The sequence below is a fragment of the Eptatretus burgeri genome, chromosome 10 (genome assembly GCF_056783735.1).
Source record: "Eptatretus burgeri isolate ZD-2024b chromosome 10, Ebu_testis_v1, whole genome shotgun sequence".
Classification (NCBI taxonomy): domain Eukaryota; kingdom Metazoa; phylum Chordata; class Myxini; order Myxiniformes; family Myxinidae; genus Eptatretus; species Eptatretus burgeri.
Window position 1 is genome coordinate 77,995,320 of NC_140970.1, and position 22,559 is coordinate 78,017,878.

The 22,559-nt window shown below is 43.6% G+C and overlaps 1 protein-coding gene across 1 annotated transcript in view; it reads left to right on the forward strand.

Annotated features, from left to right (window-relative positions):
* Positions 1-22,559, forward strand: part of CLSTN1 (calsyntenin 1) — a 197,785-nt gene that overhangs the window by 50,112 nt on the left and 125,114 nt on the right. Inside the window, exon 2 of the mRNA XM_085899036.1 lies at positions 4,318-4,440. Within this exon, the coding sequence (XP_085755162.1) occupies positions 4,318-4,440 (123 nt within the window). The remainder of the gene's footprint in view (positions 1-4,317; positions 4,441-22,559) is intronic.

Consider the following 22,559-nt stretch of genomic DNA (forward strand, 5'->3'; position numbering starts at 1 on the left):
TTTGTTTGTATGTAATGGACAGCTCTGGAGGCCAGAGGAGTCAACCGATTTTGATGAAACTTCACTGGTAGGTTCATACCAGGATCTAGTTGTATGCTTTTGAGCACCGTTGCTATGGACACCACCGTTGCCAAGCAACGGGACTGAAATTTTTGAAAAATCCTAAAAAATATATTTTTTTTCAAAAATCGGCTTCCAGGCTTTTATGCGCACTATAATCAACCTCTTTGTCAAAAAAATTTCAGCCCGATCCGTCAAAAACTATGACTGGTATGCAATTATGTAGCGACCACCCATGTCGCCTACCGGCTTGTTGCCATATAAGCGGGTACTCATTTTGCTGACCTTGGAAAGATGACAGGCTGAGTCGACCGATCTGGTGTTATTTCAACGGCTCGACAGTGGCTCAAACTCAAGACCCTAACATCTTAAGCCAGCCACCTTAACCATTATTATGCCAACTCCACGCTTTACATTGTTTGTACTATTAGCTGAAAAGTTGATCGGAAGTTTTGTTTGAAGTTGCGTTAATAAATTACAATGTGCCCTTCAATGGTAGAGGAAACCTCTGCGAAGACATCATAGTTATTGAGTAAAACATTTCACCTTCATACTTTTGTTGTTTATTTTTTAACAGCAATGCTTATTTTTGTTATTTTATAAGTACAGGAGAAAGCTTTGACCCATAGTCATTCAGAATGACCTCCTATAACAAGGGAATGGGAAATGAGTCAAATGAGGGGACTAGAATAACATGTGGGGCAGGCGGATTGTCCCATCCTGAAGGTTGTAAATCAGCCAGCTGGGTGTTCAGAAGCAATCCAATAGTGGTTGGTGCATGGCAGTTCTCCTGAAACCAGACAACTGGCACATACTTTCTGTCCAGTGTACGATCCAAAGCCTTAACACCGCTGACTTCAGTTGGATTTGAACCCCCACAGCCTCTGAGATACGAGTCTGGAGTCGTCACCAACAAGCCACCACTTATCTAACGGACTTGTGCACAAATTGCTTTCGGAGGTGTTGGATTAAAAAAATTAATTTATATACTTTTACAGGAATCACAAGGATGTTGATACACGATGGACAATTCTATGCAGTTTGTGGGATTTAAACCTGGTAACCATTAACATGAACAAGGGGACACCAAGCAGGCCAACCCTTTCAGCATTTCAGGTATTTTGGTCAAACATAGACAACACCACCACCTCTTATCGTCCCCCATCCAAAACCTTGATCATTTTCAACTCTCATTAATCCACCCCAAACCCACCTCCTTTAAATTTCCTGCTTTCCTTCCTGAAAGTCCCTGTGTTGTCCATCTTGTGTTCCCCGCCCCGTCCCTCTCCCTTCCACAGATCTCCTAATGTCTCTGCTCCCCATTGTTTTGTCCTCCCTTCTCCCACCATTCTTGTCTCACGTCCCCCTTGCTGTGCGTTGTGTGTTAGCTCTCACACGAAGCTGCACAATGTGTCCAAAACTAAAATACCCTCAAAGAGGGAAGTTTCAAGGAATGTTTTTTTTATTTATTTGTCACAGATGTCCATGTAAAAATGTGATGTGTGAGGTTAGAGTGAAAACCATCTTTTATAAACCCGCTAAGGATTCTGGGGCTGCCAACGTGCATGGACCAAGTTTACTGTTTCTGGTTTAGGCAGTTCTGTATTTAATCACAAACTGGCTCAGCCTTTGCCATCATCGCTGTTGCTGTGGCAACCATCTGTACCATCAGGACGGATGGTTGATCCGCCATCCAAGCCAAGTAGGGGTAAAAGTGGATTATCCACACTTGTGCTGGCACAGCATATAATCCTTTTTAACTAGCAAATAACCCATCATTACAGACGAGGTAATTCCCCCCACTTGTGTGATGACAATGGCGTATTTCATGACTTGAAATACCATCGGTTTTGCACTCATTCCATCCAGCAGTTCAGTTCTCATAATGTTCTCAATTCCAGGCGTATGATATATATATATATATATATAAATAATTTTTTTTCAACCACGTTAAACTTTCCTGTGCCTACCCCGAGTACAACCACCAGTTTTAATGTCATCCCGTCCAGCAGTTGATGAGTGCGTATTAGTTAAACAAGGCGCACAAGCAGTATGATATTATAGTATGATCTTCTTCATCTTGCGTATGGCAGCTTGGCCGCCAGGTAGCTATCATTTTGTTGGGGTGCAATCATTCCACTGATGCTGTGCCCCTATACTGGTACACTGGACTCATTTCACCAACCTCAGAAAGATGACAGGCTGAGTCAACCCCACCTGGTGTTGATTCAGCAGCCAACAGGGCTTGAACTCAGGATCCTCAGATCCCAAGCCAGCCACCCGAACCACCAAGCCAGTTTATAGTCTGATAATTCCCCCAGTTCAATGGGGTCTATGGTTTTCATAGATATAATTGGCATTTTATCACCTCCACCACCGAAGGTGGATGGAGGTTATGTTTTCACCCTTGTTTGTTTGTCCGTCTGTTTGGTTGTTTGTCTGTTTAGTAGGATATCTCAAAAAGTTTATGGATTCGGACTAAACTTGGTGTACAGGTTAGATGTGTGACAAGGATGAATTGATTTGGTATTTATAAAGATCCAGATTTCGATACGAGTTAAAAAAAAAAAAAAAATTGAATTATCTATCTATAATTCCAGCTGTGTGTGTGTGTGTGTGTGTGTGTGTGTGTGTGTGTGTGTGTGTGTGTGTGTGTGTGTGTGTGTGTGTGTGTGTGTGTGTGTGTGTGTGTGTGTGTGTGTGTGTGTGTGTGTGTGTGTGTGTGTGTGTGTGTGACCGCTGTTTCTCGACAACCGAAGATCGAAGATTTCTAACAAATTGAAGATCGGAGGTTACTGTTTTCACCCTTTTCTGTTTGTTTGTTTGTGAACAGTATTACGGAAAAACTCCTCGACGGATTTCGAGGTAACTTGGTGGGGGTATTAGGTATGGTCCAAGGATCATGCCATTAAATTTTTGACTTGGTCCAAAGTCCAATATGGCCACTATGGCGGCCATTTTTAAAAATATATTTGAATTTTTGTTTTTGCATTTCTACATGTTTTAAGTGATTTCCAACCCCCCCCCCCTGGGAAAAAAATAGTAAGAGAAAAAAAAAATTTGCAACTTTTTTTTCAACAAAATTTCGATTTTTTTTTTTTTTTTTTTTTGCATTTCTCCATGTTATAAGTGATTTCCAACAAAAAAAACATGCCAAAATTATAATCGCGGCTGATTTTGGAACTTCAGGTGGATATACCCACGTAAAATCAATTTCTGTCTCAAGGAATCCAGTTATGATGAATGAATTGAGAATGTAAAAGTTAAAAGTAAAAGGGAAAGTTGCAAACTATAACTCTGTGAGCACTGTTGACGTCAAATATAATGAATAGGATATCAGGTTCACTTGAGTGACCCAGCAGTATTGGCGGCGGAGGTTTTGCACTCTACCGATTGCTCCCCCTCTAGTTATGACTTGTAATACCCACACCCACTGAGAGCGGCGCTGTACAATACACATTTACCGTAGAAAATTTGCATCTCACCCCAACCTGAGCCCAGAGGTGATGAAAAAAAAATGTTATTACCTTAAACCTTCGTGTGTGCACCCACGAGTAGAACCACCAGTTTTCAAGTCATTCCATCGAGTGGTTTAGGAGGGCATAAAAGTTCAACACAGACACACGCACGACGAATGTATATGCAGCATGTATCGCATGGTTTTATTTGGGAGATTTGGATGGCGTTTATTTTTCATCGAGGTAGCATTTTAATGCCCGTCCTAAGTTGCTCTGAGGGCGTTAATAGTCAACACGTATGGACAAGCATGTGTCGACCAGACCAGGTGTGGCAGACTATCTCCTTCTTATATCATCGTTAATCAGCCAATTGGGTTTTCAACCAACAGCAACGCGGTCGTTCTTCTGAAACCGACTCTATTTTCTCAAAAGCTGAGAATCCAAATCCTTAAAATGCTGCCTTCAGCTGGATTTGAACATGTACCCTCTGGGATGCCAATCCAGGATCCTCACCACTAGGATATATACCACCATTCCCAATCGAATCCTCACGTCTTCCTTTTCATGGAATGCTCATCCTGCTCAGCAAGCCCTATTCACCGTAGATAGCAGGAAAAAAAAAAAACAATGCACGTTTAATGTATTCTCATCACTATCGTCCGATAGGTATTCGAGCATCGTTTCCAAGTAGAGTTCTATTTTGGAAAAGCGAACGCTCAAACTGTCGAAATTAAAGCTTTTATGTACAATGCACGATTTGTTATCTCCATATTGATGAGCCTATAATCTTCCTCCCCAGTAAATCGACATCGTCCCTGGTTGGCAAAGGTGTACCATGGTGTCGTGAAGGAGGGTGAGCAGATGGTTACCATGGATCCACCACTCATCGCTATTGACAAAGATGCACCACTGTCCTATGCAGGTACGTACATGTCGACGGTGAACCCCGCACCGGGTGAGTCTCCACGTCGCCGATGCATGTAAATGAAATTTGTGCCGATCATTGAGCTTTAAAGTGAAATGAAATCGCATTTCCACTATAACGTCGGCGGGTGTCCGAACTCACACCTTCTTTGAAACGGCCCTTCGGTTAAGCGTTTGTGTTTGGCTACCCGTGGATTCTGTGTCTCCTCGGCTATTTTCTAAGCTGCTTGGCTGTGATGTGATAGCTTCCTGACCTCTTGTACAGCTGTTGCACAAGGCAGCTGAAACAGTTTGGCTTGAGACCTATTGACCCCTCCTTGCGTCCACCCCCATCTTTTCACAAGTATCCACATATTTTTTTTGCCTTTGCTTCTGTCATTTTTCTTGGGTTTTTTTTCCATCTCATCCCCCTCTTTCCAGCTCTTCTTTCAAAATTCATTTTCCTGTGTTTAACATTCTTCCAGTTGCTGCTGGTGGTGAATCGTTTTAAGCCAAAGTAGTGGTGGTGTCTCTCATCACCGTGGTGAGTTTGATTCTGATCACTTATCAGATGTATTTCCGCCATAAAAATGATACTCTGCAGTAGTCTGCCTGCAACACGTTTACCATGTCGTGACGTCCACAGAACGGTGATCTCCGCAACCAACCATAACACAAACCAGCAAGCAGAAATTGTGGACGTGTCATGGCAAGAAAAAACGGAATGTGGTGATGAGTGCTTAATGGATGGCAACAACTAATAATACCCACAAGGGAGCTGTTCTTTACGGATGCTGATCATGGTACTTAATCGTGTGCTAGATTACGGTTTCAAACGGCCGTGCACGTTTGCAAATGCTGGCATCTCCAATTTTCACTTTCCGAGCTAGCACAAAGCCCGATCGTGGCACATTCTAATTAAATGACCGCAAACTTGCTCGTTGCAAACATCTTCTTTTTTCAATGGCTTCTCTGTCCCCGAAGCAAAGTCTATGCCACATGGTTTACCAATTGTATATGCGAAGTCGCAAGCACGGGGCGTTGATGCTGAAAGAACATGTTCGATGCACAGGTTACATGTGACGACGCGTTGAATGAGTGCCAGGATAAAGATATTGTGAAATTTTTATCTTGAGAGCTCGATGGCTTTGCTGTTGCATACTCATCGGTTCTCGGCTAAAACCAATGGAATGTGGGGAACATGAAATTTAGACTTGGAATTTCATCAACATCTGACAAGCCATCTGATGGGCACACTGAATGGGAAATCAGCATTTCAGGCTGCTTGTACATAATCCACCATTAATGTTACCACTTTTATATGATGCACATGAGGGCTGCTCTACATTGCACTGACCCCGGTTTGTCGAATGGGATGACGGTTATCCTAATGCCACCTGCTCAACCTGTCATGTTGGAGTGTGCGCTAATTGGCACATTAAAACCGTAAGCAAGTTATCCAACATGTAAACCATGGTGGGGACATTAGGCTTGAGATTTCCATCACATTGATATTTGGGATTTTCAATAAATGCTTCTTGGTGACGTTGGTGAGTTTGAGGCTGGTCGTTTGGTCGACTAAATGGCATTTGAAATTCTCTCTCTCTCTCTCTCTCTCTCTCTCTCTCTCTCTCTCTCTCTCTCTCTCTCTCTCTCTCTCTCTCTCTCTCTCTCTCTCTCTCTCTCTCTCTCTCTCTCTCTCTCTCTCTCTCTCTCTCTCTCTCTCTCTCTCTCTCTCTCTCTCTCTCTCTCTCTCTCTCTCTCTCTCTCTGTGTCTGTGTCTGTGTCTGTGTCTGTGTCTGTGTCTGTGTCTGTGTCTGTGTCTGTGTCTGTGTCTCTCTCTGTGTCTCTCTCTGTGTCTGTGTCTCTCTCTGTGTCTGTGTCTCTCTCTGTGTCTGTGTCTCTCTCTGTGTCTGTGTCTCTCTCTGTGTCTGTGTCTCTCTCTGTGTCTGTGTCTCTCTCTGTGTCTGTGTCTCTCTCTGTGTCTGTGTCTCTCTCTGTGTCTGTGTCTCTCTCTGTGTCTCTCTCTGTGTCTGTGTCTGTGTCTCTCTCTGTGTCTGTGTCTCTCTCTGTGTCTGTGTCTGTGTCTGTGTCTGTGTCTCTCTCTGTGTCTGTGTCTCTCTCTGTGTCTGTGTCTCTCTGTGTCTCTCTCTGTGTCTCTCTCTGTGTCTCTCTCTGTGTCTCTCTCTGTGTCTCTCTCTGTGTCTCTCTCTGTGTCTCTCTCTGTGTCTCTCTCTGTGTCTCTCTCTGTGTCTCTCTCTGTGTCTCTCTCTGTGTCTCTCTCTGTGTCTCTCTCTGTGTCTCTCTCTGTGTCTCTCTGTCTCTCTCTCTGTGTCTCTCTGTCTCTCTCTGTCTAATTTATGATTATTTTTTATTTTTTTTCAACACAAGATCACCGACACAGAATCATCGGCACATTTTATTAACAATCTTGACTGTTTCCTCAATTGCTCATGCTCTCCATACGTTCTATCGTTCTCCAATCTCAACAAAAGTCTAATCACAGACATCTTCTTTTTTTTCTTTTTTTTATCATTATTTTGAGTGACATTGTCCCCGCTTCATTAAAGCAACTGCCCCCACATTGCAAACACCTGCGATTTTTCTAAAACCGCTCCCATAGTCTCGAGTCATTGCTAATTAATGTGAAATTCAAAGTTTGTCCCATTATTTTGTTACTCGATCTGTTTCAGTCCCCTTCCGAGTCTCGCTTTCATTGTGTGTTGAGCCAGTTGGTCACAGCTTTAGATTTCATTTAAAGGCTGCAGAGCAGAAAGCCAAGGTTGGCTTTTCCGATAGCACTGAATTGCCATAATCAATGCCGTGTTAGCTCAACGAGTCACTCTTGGCCTTTTCTTATCCCCATCTGTTTCAGTACTTTTTGTTTTCCACTGCCGGCAATAGAGAAGCTAGAAACTTTTTACAACCTTTGGGAATCGTATAAAGAATATCTGTGTGCTGTGGAATTTGACGAGGTTGAGTAGATGAGTCGTGGAATGCTGGTTTTTGTCTTTGGGTATTGAAAAGGTGTTGTTTTTTTTTGGTTTTACCAACAAAACTTCTTTGGATTATCTGACCCTGGATATTGAAATGTCTCTCTCGGGGAGCATTTGCCCAGGCACGTCATAGCTTGCATTTGTCATAAAGTTTCCAGTCTTGTCGAGCCACTGAATAACCGTTACTGCTTTGACTACTACTACCTACTTCTTTAACAGCCCCAAGTGATCCCACCTACTTTTAGGGTCATCCGGGAGACTTTTTTTGGGCCAAATCTTTCAGGAACCAGTTTGCCAGGCATGATGTCCTTCCTGTGGTGACAGGAATGGGTAATTTGTTGAGGGGGCTGATGATAACTTGCCAAATCAATGGGAGACACCTTGGGATCTTTAACATATATCAATGACCAGTGCTGGCAGATAGGTCCTCCCAGGCTAGTGTAATGTCCTTCAGATGTACGGCGCACACATTGATTATATCGTCCTGCATGCTAAACACTAGGATGACAGTTTATAGCTGGGCTGAGATTCGTACCCAGGCTAGACAGCTCAGAGGTGAGTGTGTATACCCCTCATCACTAGACCTGACTGCCAGCCCATGTTTAGCCACTGAGTAAATATTCTATCAAACCTCTTTCATCTTTTTATGATCCTTTGTGTCATAGCACCAGTTATTATCCTCACCGAAGGAGAGGTCTGCATGTCTGTCTGTTGGATTCGCTATATATTGTTGTGGTTGAGGAAATTCGCAAACCACCATTCAGGTCCCGTAGGTGAGATATCTCTGTAAGTACATGTGTAGTTAGCTCCAAACCCGTTGTTTAGAGGGAATAAATGTGATTCATTCGGGCTGCGACCCTTTAAGATAGCCGTTTTTCTGTTCTATCTTTATTTTGAGCCAACCACGTCTCATCCGCCATCACGCAACAACCACCAACCGCAATGCCGCTTCACAACAACAACAACAACGCCAACAGCCACGACCTTTACCGTCACGGCTCGCTCCCGTAAACATCACATCACCGCCATTCCAAGCGTCGCCATGGCCATCACCGCCACAATAAACCCTCCACCACCTTCACCTCTCCTCCTTCTACCGCCATTCCCGCACCGCTTGTGGGCACCGAGCGTCAGGCTGTCCTGGCCTCGTGCGGGACGCGCGCTAAGCCGCCGGTGCAAAAAGCGGCCTTTCCGAGGAAAAGTCTGATCAGGAATGATACACGCCCACTTCCGATCCCTCCAATCATTAAGCGCGGGGCGATTTGGCCCCGCCTCCAGGCGCGTCGGAGTAGAATCGATATATGCAAATTCGAGGATCAGGGGAAGTTCACGCCCACTTTTCCTCCGTCCAATGGGCGAGCGTGGCTCCGCCCCCGAGCCCATCCTGATCCGGAAATTTGCATATGGATTCTCCTGCCGTACTATAAAGCGCCGAGCGCGGGGCGAATTCAGTCAGTTTCTGTTTCGGGTTCGGGCGAGTTGGAGAGGTGTGGCGGCGGCGAAGTGTGGCAGCAGCAGTCAAGACGGGTCTGGAGGAGAGTCGGTCTGTCGGGGTTCGGAGTCTGTCGGGGAACTGCAGAGAGGGGAAGCCGGGAACGCGGTCGAGGTCGCAGTGGAGTCGCTCGTCGCGGGACCCAAGCAAGCCAGCTATCCTCTTTCCCCAGAGCATCAACAACCCCCCCTGTTTCCCCCCGCGCTGAGATAGTGCGAAAAGGGGGCCCCGTTCCCACCCCATTCCAAGCAGTGCCAACGAAACCTGCGGAGGAGCGCGGAGTCGGGGCACCGCCGCGACATTTTGCGGCTCATCACAAGACGGGTAGGCTCCACGCGGTCTCGGCCCACAGGCCCGTCTGCCCCCTTGTCGTTGAGGGTGGCCCTTTTCTTTTGCTTCTGAGTATATGTGTTGTCGGCACCATCTGTAAAGTAAAACTGTGTAAGTGTTGCCGTGTGCTCGCGTAGTCGGTAGTAGATCTGCATTGTGTTTCTTTTGTTGCAATTGCTTTTGGTGCATAATTGTTGTGTTTCTTTTACATTTGCTTTTGGTGCATAATTGTTGTAATTGTATATGTGTGCTTTCCGTTTGCCGCGGAATAAATGTGCCTCATGTTGAACTGTTTTTCCCATTTCGCTTCGTCTTTTCTTTAATTGAATCTCCATCTTACTTCACGTAAAGGGTTGGTAGTGGGCTAAATACACCCGATAATTAATCGGAACCGTCAAGGTCGACGATATAACACCGCTTGGTTATCCCGATAGTACGGAACGGGTCGCTTAAGTGGCCCGTGACCGGGATCGACCTGCGGCGAGGTGCGATCGCCCGGTCTACCCTCCGTATGGGTACTTAGGTAGGTCGAATTTGGCGAACAACCCTATCCCACGCGGGGGGCCGATTGGCACGATCGTGGTGAGGCCGAAAGGCCCACCCATGACTAGTTCCCGGCGTTAGTCCGAGAGGGTCACGACGGAATTGTCCGTCCGGTGGGCGACGTGCCGCGATTCGAGTTACGTGGCCGCTCGCATGCCGGCGGGCGCTAATTCGCAACAATATATGTATATATATATATATATATATATATATATATATATATATATATATATATATATATATATATATATCCCTTGTTGTCGGGTTTTCCGGCTGTGTGTGTGTGTGTGTGTGTGTGTGTGTGTGTGTGTGTGTGTGTGTGTGTGTGTGTGTGTGTGTGTGTGCCTGCAACGCGAGGCTCCACAGCACGAACCAGCGAACCGATTTCGATGAAACTTTGCCAACAGGTGGAATATATACTGGGAATGTGCGTGTTTGAATTTCGTTGCCAAGCAACCACCCATTGCTGTGCAGCGGCCGAAAAACCGCGTACAGTATTTTCAATACTTGTCCTTCAGTTTTGAATGTGGAGAAACGAGACTTCGGAATTGAACACTTCGAGATATTGAGAAAATTTAACCCGAGCCGATTTTTGATTGAGGTTTTATTTTTCAAATGGTAGTCCTTCAAATATCGGGTGTCTATTTACCGTCGTTTAAGGTGTGTATACAGTGTTTGTAAGGAACTACACCGTCGTTCCACCTTCGATCTCTCCTCGATCCAAACGTTATTGACCAAAGTGAAAAGGATCCAAAATAAATGGAATCACCGGCATTTCTGTCTTTGTGGATTTCTAATAATATAATATGTTTATTTATTTACCGAAAACGATTCCACGATCCACACACCACCTTCAATTAGTTATTTATTTACTGAAAACTATTCCACGACCCACACACCACCTTCAATTATTTATTTATTTACTGAAAACTATTCCACGACCCACACACCACCTTCAATTATTTATTTATTTACTGAAAACTATTCCACGACTCACACACCACCTTCAATTATTTATTTATTCACTGAAAACGATTCCACGACACACACATCACCTCCAATTATTTATTTATTTACCGAAAACGATTCCACGACCCACACACCACCTTCAATTATTTATTTATTTGCCGAAAACGATTCCACGACCCACACACCACCTTCAATTATTTATTTATTTACTGAAAACTCTTCCACGACCCACACACCACCTCCAATTATTTATTTACTGAAAACGATTCCACGACCCACACACCACCTCCAATTATTTCTTTATTTGCCGAAAACGATTCCACGACCCACACACCACCTTCAATTATTTACTTATTAACTGAAAACTATTCCACGACCCACACAACACCTCCAATTATTTTTGTATTTACTGAAAACTATTCCACGACCCACACACCACCTCCAATTATTTTTGTATTTACTGAAAACTATTCCACGACCCACACACCACCTCCAATTATTTATTTACCGAAAACGATTCCACGACCCATACACCACCTCCAATTATTTATTTATTTACTGAAAACTATTCCACGACCCACACACCACCCCCAATTATTTATTTATTTACTGAAAACTATTCCACGACCCACACACCACCTTCAATTATGTATTTATTTACTGAAAACTATTCCACGACCCACACACCACCTTCAATTATGTATTTATTTACTGAAAACTATTCCACGACCCACACACCACCTTCAATTATTTATTTATTTACTGAAAACGATTCCACGACCCACACGCCACGTTCAATTATTTATTTATTTACCGAAAACAATTCCACGACCCACACGCCACGTTCAATTATTTATTTGTTTACCGAAAACGATTCCCCACCCACACACCACGTTCAATTATTTATTTATTTCCCGAAAACGATTCCCCACCCACACACCACCTTCAATTATTTATTTATTTCCCCAAAACGATTCCACGACCCACACACCACCTTCAATTATTTATTTGTTTACCAAAAACGATTCCACGACCCACACACCACCTTCAATTATTTATTTATTTATTTACTGAAAACGATTCCAACACCACCTTCAATTGTTTTATTTATTTACTGAAAAAGATTCCACGACCCACACACCACCTCAAATTATTTTTTACAGTGCGTGCGCTGTATACAATTGCACCGAGTTTGAAATGTCCCCGGCATCGTCTACCACGTCTCCGGTGGGTCCGGTGTCCCCCCGTCCCCCCGTCCCCCCTCCCCACGTGCCTCAAGACAGCCAATGACGGCCGTCCGGTAGATGCAGTGCGTAACCTCAATGGAAATGGCGACAATTGACGGAAATACCCGAGTATTTCAATGGAAATTTGTGAAACTAATGTGTTATATATGTGAAAACCATTTAATTTATTGCTTGACGGAAAAAAACGAAGAAAGGCTCCCCTCATGTACGAACGAACGAACGATAGACGTCATTTCCGTCCACCATGGCATTTCGCGCCGAACGCAGAAAGCTAAGTTCTTCTTATGCCATCATTCTCTTTAATATTAGCCATAAACAAGTGTTTCATCATGCATTAGTAGTTGAAATTTACTTACAATCATTCTTTTGCGGCCTTCTGCCACGCTGTATCGAACGATTTCATTCCGACTGTTATATATAAATGTAAAGGTGCTTATCACAATAATAACAAGATTTTTACATTTCAAATATTAAGTACGCTTTTTAATCGTTATCAACTGAAAAAGCATAAATTGCATATTTTAACACGAGTGTACTCATTTGATTCACCACACGCGCTGTGTTGAAGGATTTCACTTGTTTATTTACTGAAAACGATTCCAAGACCCACACACCACCTCCAATTATTACTTATGAAATCTAAAGATTTCGTAAGTATATTGATGCCTTCCGTTTCTGTTTGTTATCTTGCCAAAACGAAGTTTTTGCAAGATATGTTAGTCAGCTTGTATGTTTTTTTTTTTGTTTGTTTGTCTGTAATCACGTATAAAAAATTCTGCAGAGCGCAGTTATCATTGGAAATTTTTGTAACTTCGCATATCAGAGGCCTATAGAGGTCCCTTTCAGTGCACAAAATTTTTAAGGTCAAGGTCAAAGGTCAAGGTCACTTTGTCGCAAATCAGGGGAGTCGACGAAACCCTTATTTTTTGATTAATTTTGATCGGATCGTCTTCAAACTTCATGGTAATATAGTTCATGGTCTGGCGCTCAGCTGATTAATTTTTGGTAGCGATTGGCCTTGACCTTCATGGTTAGCGCCTCAGGTCAAGCATATTTGACCCCAAGGTCAAATTTTCAAGTTTTGGGAACCATATCGTGTAGTACCTCAAATTGAACACCTCGATGAGTGCTTTCTAGATATGTCAAGCTTGAGACATTATGACGTCATTTCGTGACGTTATGAGGCAAAAGCATATTTTTCATGGTTACTCTGTAGAACGATTCTCATCGGAATCTCTCGTAGGCAGATATTCCTCAAGGAGTCGCTCCTGGTGGATAGCAGCTGTGTTCACCTCAGTCTGACCTTAAAGAAGTCACACGTGGTCAACTTTTGGCAAGATACGGGTCACCCTGCGGGTGACATTGGTTTATTTGTTTGTTTGTTTGTTTGTTTGTTTGTTTGTTTTGTAGGCATGATAACTCGAACGGTAGAAACTACCAATGTCAAATTACACCACATGATTCAGGAGGCTGATGGCTCGTGCTGATTTAGATTTTGGTCAAAGATCAAGGTCACAGTGAGGTCAAACATAATTCCGTAAATTCACGTGGAGAAATGGAGTATTTTTGCTTCGCTCGACGTTACGAGTTCGTTTTAACTTCGATTTTAATTTTGTCTTCGGTTTTTGCGATCGCTTAGGACGCTTAAAACTCGGTTGTAGAAATTCTGGTAAAAATCGGATGTTTTGGAGACGTTTTAAGATTGTACAAAAAATATTTCACTCGACACGTCACGGGTCGTCACATGATGCAGTGCGCTCGAGCAGACGCGTGGTTGAGTTACGTTAAGGTATAATTGCGTGGAGAAATGGAGATTTTTGCTTCGGTCGACGTTACGATTTTTGATGGTTTGATACAGAATCATCATAGAAACTTCTGGTTTGCGTCCCTACCTTCTCAAGAGACAGCTTTTATTAGACAACGTCAGAGGTCAAGTTGACGATTTCGTAAGTACTAGTCCATGACTGCTTGTTTATTTATTTACTGAAAACGATTCCACGACTCACACTCCACCTCCAATTATTTATTTATTTACTTAAAACGATTCCACGACCCACACTCCACCTCCAATTATTTATTTATTTACTGAAAACGATTCCCCACCCACACACCACCTTCAATTATTTATTTGTTTGCCGAAAACGATTCCATGACCCACACACCACCTTCAATTATTTATTTGTTTGCCGAAAACGATTCCATGACCCACACACCACCTTCAATTATTTATTTATTGACTGAAAACTATTCCACGATCCACACACCACCTCCAATTATATATTTTTTTGCTGAAAACTATTCCACGGCCCACACACCACCTCCAATTATTTATTTACGGAAAACGATTCCACAACCCACACACCACCTCCATTTATTTATTTATTTGCTGAAAACGATTCCACGATCCACACACCACCTTCAATTATTTATTTATTTACTGAAAACGATTCCCCACCCACACACCACCTCCAATTATTTATTTATTTACCGAAAACGATTCTCCACCCAAACACCATCTTCAATTATTTATTTATTTACTTACCGAAACCGATTCCACGACCCACACACCACCTCCAATTATTTATTTATTTACCGAAAACGATTCCACGACCCACACACCACCTTTAACTATTTATTTATTTACCGAAAACGATTCCTCACCCACACACCACCTCCAATTATTTATTTACCAAAAACGATTCCACGATCCACACACCACCTCCAATTATTTATTTATTTTCCGAAAACAATTCCACGACCCACACACCACCTTCATTTATTTATTTATTTACGTAAAACGATTCCATGACCCACACACCACCTCCAATTATTTATTTATTTCCTGAAAACGATTCCACGACCCACACACCACCTCCAAATATTTATTTATTTACCGAAAACGATTCCACGACCCACACACCGCTTCCAATTATTTATTTATTTTCCGAAAACGATTCCACGACCCACACCACCTCCAAGTATTTATTATTTAAAGTGGGCATGGCTTATGAAAAATATTGTGTAGCTCAGGAGGTGTGGTCAAACAAGAGCATTGAGAGAAGTTTATCGGGTTGTGTGTGTGTGTGTGTGTGTGTGTGTGTGTGTGTGTGTGTGTGTGTGTGTGTGTGTGTGTGTGTGTGTGTGTGTGTGTGTGTGTGTGTGTGTGTGTGTGTGTGTGTTTCTGCAACGCGAGGCTCCACAGCACAAACCAGCAAACCGATTATTTTTCGAATGGTAGTCCTTCAAAAATAGTGTGTCTATTTACCGTCATTTTTTTATGAGGAGTGCCAGTTGGCAAAATACGCAATAGGAAAAATCTTGCCAGGCAGAGGAACAATTGTATGTGAACCAATATGTCTTGGCAATGAATCTTCATCGGTGGATCGGTCAGAATGAAAAGCATTGTATCCAGCGCTTCGATCCTCGCGAATCCCTCGCCGCCTACCGGCTTGTCTGTCTGTCTGTTTGTCTGTCTGTTTGTTTGTTTGTTTGTTTGTCCGCACAGAACTTTTGTGTTTTTCTCCGCACCTGCTTGTCAGATTGACACGAGATTTTCACCATAGGTGTGACCACTCATGTAGAATGTTTTAATGATAATTATGATGTCATAGATCACGTACTGTGGATGCCATGTTGGAAAAATGTAAAAACTTTTGACCTCTGTATCTTTAAAACCGCACCAAGGAAAACATTGAAACTGGTACATAGCAAGTACTTGTCATGTGGAATGTGATTTTTTTATGATATCATAAGTGCCTTCGTTACGATGTCATAATTGCATGTGTAGAACGCTACATCTGATCAGTATGAAAATTTTGGAGTCATCTTGGAATAAAATGGTCCACAGAAAAAAAAAAATCATGATGTCATTGGTCATGTGATTCAGCAGCCATTTTTTTTTCTTTTTTTTTTACCTTCAAAAATCTTCTCTGAAGTGGCTGAATAGATCGTGGCGAAACATTACACGTATGACCGCCAATCCACGAGGAACAAAAGGTTTACATATGATATCATAGGTCACATGATTTGGCAGCCATATTTGATTTACCCTAAAACCTATAAATAAAAATCTTCTCCAGAACAGCTGGATAGATCAAGGGGAAACTTCACACACATGTTCCCTAATCCTTGGGTATACAAGTTGCTTCAGGAATAATTGATAGGTCACATGGTTTGGCAGCCATATTGGATTGAAGAAAATATTAAATAATGTTTTCTCTGGAACCGCTTCAATCTCTCGATATGAAACTTCAAAATTATGATCTAGTCGTGATGTGGAATACATATTTTAAATTTCAACTTGATCGGACGCATGGTCTGGCAGCCTGAATTATTTTATTATTTTGATGTTGGTTCTTTATGAATTTATTTCTTCTTTTTTATTGTTTTATATATATATATATATATATATATCTATTATAATACCAAGCTTGCACACTAAAAATTCGGCTCGCCGTCACACTATCCCTATGAAATTGCTGTGGCACTTAGCGGACGTGCCGACAATGTTTGGGAAGTCTCGGCGTTCCATAGTACCACTTGCATTTTGCACAATGCGTATTTTTGTCATTCCCCGTGTACGGTCTGTCGTCTGCTACCAGCTATGTTGTACTGCTATCCTGTGCATGTGCACGGGTATCGCTAGTATATATATATATATATATATATATATATATATATATATATATATATATATATATATATATATATATATATATATATATATTTATTTATTTATATATATATATATATATATATATATATATATATATATATATATATATATTGAATAAGGCTCAATTGGCTGTTCCTGGATGGGTTTGAGGGTCGAGGAGTAGCAGCTGAAATATGAATCCTGTCCAGGTTCCTCCTGATCACGTCATCTTTGCTTTTTGCTTGTTCAGGTTCCTTCTAATTAATGCAATGCAGGACTGTTCCCATTTGGTCTTCCATTTGATCTGAAACTGAATGTATAAAAATCCCATTCGGAATTCAATTGATTAATAATAATAATAATCGTCATGGGTTCATGTGTCCGATCAATGCGGGTACATCAGTCTCACTGCCAGCAGTTATAAAGTGGCAGTTCTAATTATGTCTGTTATTAATTTTGTAACACACCAGTACCAAACACCCCACAAAACAAGTCCTGGCAAGGGTCTGTTCTCTCCGATTGCTCTTTTTCTTGTTTTAGTTTATTATATAAATCCGTAGGGGGCAGAGGGTTGATTTACAATAATACAAACACGAGGGGGGTGTAGAATGAAGTTGTCAAACATATGACACAATGGGCTGCGGGTTATCACGAAACACCGACTTGATAAGAAAAGGATAATAACTCATTGTGTTAATAAGATGGAGAATTATGTTGTGTGTCTTTTTTTCCACTCCACTCCAAACCTCATGACTACCTTATGCTGCTGACCCTCCTCATCTCCTTCACCCTCCCCACTTTCCCCATTTTTTTCCTTGTTAGTTTGATCCATTTCATCCCTCTTCTAATGAGCTCTTAACATGTTTGGCATCTTTTTTTTTTTTTTCCAACAAGGAGGTTTTTTCTTTCATTGTAATTATGATCTCATGTTATCGCTGTTATCTCAGCCTACTATTGAATTGTTGTTTCGAATTTGATTATAATGACGTGACTCTCTGGAGACCCTCAGTCGCAGGTTCTCCAGAAACGCTCCGTTTATCGGAGCGTATAATCCGAAACTGCAATACCGCTACCTTCGGCTGAACTTGAACCTGCAACGTCTCGCTCCACTATTTTGCTGTCGTGTTTATTCACCAAACTGCCGTTCATTATTTATTTTATTATTTCCAGCACCGCCACTTTGCACGTCTTCCGCAACACGATGTCCTATATTTGACTGGCTACACCGCTCGGTACATTGGGTCATAGTCGGTGCAATGGTTGTGTCTCCACTGCATCTTAGTTTGTATTTCCCAAGTGCATTCGCAATCTGAATCACCATGGCAACCGCAGGCCAGAACACCACAGGCTCATCATTCACCCTCACTTCCCTCCCTCCATTCCATCACCCAGACTCCCTCCCCACATGCTAATTTGCACCATGAAGGAACGGAATTTTAAAGCCCAACAAGAAACTAATGTTTTTTTTTCTTTTTTTTTTTTTCTTCAACAACCGCATTTCCTTTTTCTAGTTTTCTCGTCGCTCGGGTGTCTCAACTTTATCGAGAGCGAGGCTTTGAAGGAGGGCCGAGTGGAGGAGGCCTCGGTGTGCTCATTTTGGGTGCTCGGTGGAAAACAAAAACCGCAGTGCCCTGACTCATTGTCCCACTGTTCCATGCATACTTGATGTGCCGTAACCACCTTTCTTCCATTTTTATCTCCGTTGTTTTTCGGGTTCCATAATGACCCTCTGAATATAATATGCCTTCAGGACTGCATAAGCTTGGCCGAGCTGAGCTCCGTGTAGTGGATAAGTCGTTTATAACTGTGATGTTAATCCCTGCCCTTGCAGCCGCTGCTGACTGGCAGGAGACTCTAACTCATAAATGCAGTTGCACTCTGTCCCCCCCCCCTCTCCCCCATCAAGCGCCTGAGTTGTTTAAACATTTATTCACCATTTTCCTTTTATTTATTTATTTTTTCTTCCTTTCCCAGCTCCAGCAGTCTGTTCATTGGGAGAAGGCGGCGTTGTGCGATGCGCTGAGAGCTGGACTTGCGGAGGAAATGTCGAGTGTCGGTTTTCGTCCTCCGCTCCATGCTGTTTTGACTTTGCCTTTATTTCAGGGGGAATGTTCTGGAAATTTCCACACCTTTGTGAACTGCGATGTGACGGAAACTTTGTGATGTGACTTTTGTGTACCTTTGTAACGGAAGAAAGTGGACTGCCATGTAACTGGAATCTCCTGAACAATATCCCACTCATAAAAGACATTTGCAAGCACCGGTAAGATATTTAGACCGAGTACGTGGAAAATAAGGCGTTGGATCTGTATGTATCAGCAGCATTTTTGAGTGCCTGGTCTGAACAAAAAAGGGGGGGGGGCCTGGAGACATTTTGGAGTGCTGGAGGTGTGTGTGTGTGTGTGTGTGTGTGTGTGTGTGTGTGTGTGTGTGTGTGTGTGTGTGTGTGTGTGTGTGTGTGTGTGTGTGTGTGTGTGTGTGTGTGTGTGTGTGTGTGTGTGTGCGCGTGAAGTTGCTGCTGTTTGTTGCTATCTCAACACGTAGGTGGGTTTCCAGAGATGGAGCGGAGACCTACCAGATCTTAAAGTATCCATCTCCGCTGTGTTTGCATGTGGGAGGTGGGGGTGGGTGGTGAGAAAGGCGGTATGAGGTGGAGCCATTTTGGAGTTCTGGATCCATTTGGAGGAGCGCTTCAGACATTTTGAGCACTAGATATGTAACAGTGGGGATAATGACATTTTGGAGCACTGAATCTGTTGTATTGACGAGTGCTGGAGTTTCCATCGACAAGCTAGGATCCATCGACGTTGTTGGTGGGATAGGTTGAGTAAAAGTGCCAGTTCTTTTGGAACAGGAAAAAAAAATTCCGTTTAATTCTGAGAATTCTCGATCGGGGCACACCCTCTGTGTCACCGTCTGCTCGAGCATCGAGCCTGTAATAACAGCAGTGTCAAGTCATATACCAGCTCTCCCAGCGGTCATTTGTACAGGTGTGGGGAATGTAGCAATTGGTGGATAGACGCGGTAATACAGGAAGAGGTAGAGACAGGGAATTGCTTTTTGGGTTATTATATCTGTGTTGAATTTGCATTAACTTTACTATGTGTCCGTATACTGTACACATGAGGGCAGTTCAGTGTTGGTGTGGACTCGTCCTAGCAAAGCAAGATCTACAGGGAAGTAAATAAGACTTACCTATTTTTCAAGGTGTTCCCCTGCGACAAGTACACATTCGTCCCGTCAAAGTGGGTAGCGTCTTTGTGCCATCGACGTAGGCATCTTTTATGAGTCAGCCGTTTCAGGATGTGTGCTTTGATTGCTCATCAGTCGTAGACTTTATACCACCCAGATGTTCTTTAAGTGGTCTAAAGGGAATAAAATCACAAGATGATCATTTTGGACTGCCTGGAGGATGATTTGGAACTTCTCAACCCATCTCTGCCAGAGTGCTCTTTGTCCACACTTGCTCCGTGAGAGAGAGAGAGAGAGAGAGAGCATTATTGTGCAGTAAAGTCACACCCTGAGACGCGGCGTCTGGTCGTCTGAGTATTACTTGTCTCACTTCATTGCTTTAAACAAGTCTGGGCATTGATGGTTTTCCCATGTTCAAGAATTTCCATGTGAAGTAAACCGTTCAAGTACCAAAACACCATTGCCATGCATGAGCATTATTGCTAGTGGCTGTGCTGGAAACTAAGACAGTCTGCACTACATGGCAACTCGTTTTGAATCTGGGATAAGATAATGGACCAAAGTCTCACCAAATATGACGATCTTCTTCAACAAATCATGGCACTCTCTCTCCGAGCTTTCAGGGAACTCTGATTCAATTGTAATGGTTAAACCTTCCCCGTCCCTCTTCACCCCTTCCCCCTCCCCTCCCCAGCACTCCATATGTTGGTAAGAAACAACAAGGAGTCTTGCAGTTGAGCTTGGGGTTCTCTCTGTTTGGTTTATTGGCACCGAAAAGGAACCAAAGATGAATAAATCCTGCGAAGCCAATGAGACAACAATGACTCAATACACAATGACTCAAAAATTACAACCTTGTCAATATACAATCACAGGTAAACATCACTTGAGCGCAATATTACCAGGTCACAGACCGTGGGAAGAGTAAACCATCTTCATATTAAGTCGTGCCACATTGGTCCACTACATATTGTTACGGCTGTGGAAATTCGCAATACACCATGAAGGTTCCTTAGATTAGCTATGCCGGTAAGTGAGTGTTCAGATAGGTCCCCACCGTTGTTTAAAGGGATTTCTTCGTGTTTGCCGGGCTGCGACTCTTTGAGATAGCCGTTTTTCTTTTTCTATTGTTATTTTGAACAAACCTCCACGCAAACAACAAGCCGCGTTGAAAACCGTCAAACGCAAAAGGAAACCAGAAGAGTTCCGATGGGCGCGCGGATTTTTCCCGCCTGTTTCTCCGAGGAGTGTGACGGAGGCGGGGTGGGGCGGCTCGCCCCCGATTGGTGGACGCGCGGGGTGATGCTGTCGGGAATGAGGAACGCCCCTTTTCGGGAACCTTCTCGAAGGAAGGTGGAGCCAAAAACAGGGAGGAGCGAAGGACAGAGCCCCCGCTATACAAGGCGGACCGCGCGCGAGGCTCACTCTCTCTGTCGAGGTCGTGTTGGATTCTACTTGCTCTCTTGGTGGATGTCATCCTCTTGCTTCATCTTCGAGCTCTCTCATGGTGGTCGGGGTCGAGCTCTCTCTTGGTGGTCGAGGTCGGTCTCTCTCGTCTTGGCATTGGGCGACCTGTCGGTGAAGGCGCGGGCCGGTGGCGAGTCCGGGCGACGCCTCAGAGACGCAGACGGGAGGCGCACCCCTGCCGGCTGTGTGGTGCGAATCTGCGCGTCTGGTGAGGGACGCCGGAGAGAACTCACCGACCACATCATCGCAAAGGCCCGAGAGCAGGCACGGCTACGCTAGCTGCCGTGGGAACAAGGCGTCGCGACCTGCCCACCGTCACACCTTGAGGGGACAGGTAACCAGCACGGTCTCGCGGGCCTTTTCGGTCATCCACAGCCCACGACCATAAAGGTTTACGAACCCCGTCTACCTCCCTGCCCATGGGGAGGGTTTTCCTGTTGTTTTTGTGTGCATGCTGTGGCGCCGTGTCCTGTTAAGTAACAACTGTTAAGTGCATGTACATTCTCATTGTAGTCGGTTGTATTGCTTTTTATTTGCCTTGCTTGTGTTGTGTGTGCAATATGTGCTTTAAATAAATGTCCTTGTGTGAAATGTATCCCGTTCGTCATCTTTTTCCTTTTTGAAAGTGCCATCTTGAATCGCGGAATAAATTAGTAGAGGGGTTCAAACACCCAGTAAAGAAGAATCTGAACCGTCGAGGTCGTCGATAACATCGCTCGGTTATCCCTTTAGTACGGAACGAACCGCTTAAGCGGTTTGTGTCCTAAGCCGACCTGCGGCGTGGTGCAACCCCTCGTAGGTTACCCACGCGGGTATTTAGGTATATCGACATTCGGCGATTCACCCTATTTTGCGTGGGTAGAATGCGGACTGGGTTGTGGTGAGGTTAAACCCCCACCCGTGACTGGCTCCTGGTGGTAGTTCCAGGAGGGTCACAACTGAAATGTCCGTCCGGTGGGTGACGCGGCTGCCATTAGAGGTACGCGGCCGATCGCACGCCAGGCGGGCCACAATTCGTAACAATATATTGAGTTAGCCTCAGGGAATTCATAATCTGCTCTATCTGTAAGTAACTCGAATCTTACAAAAGAATGTATTTTTGGCAAATAATCATGATTTGAACCACACATGGCTAGTGTGTGCACATACTCAATTCATAGAAAACTCACCCCATGTAGCGTAGCCACATGACTAGACCCAATTAGTTAGCCTTCCAGTACAAGTTTATCCAGTGGCATCCGTGGTCAA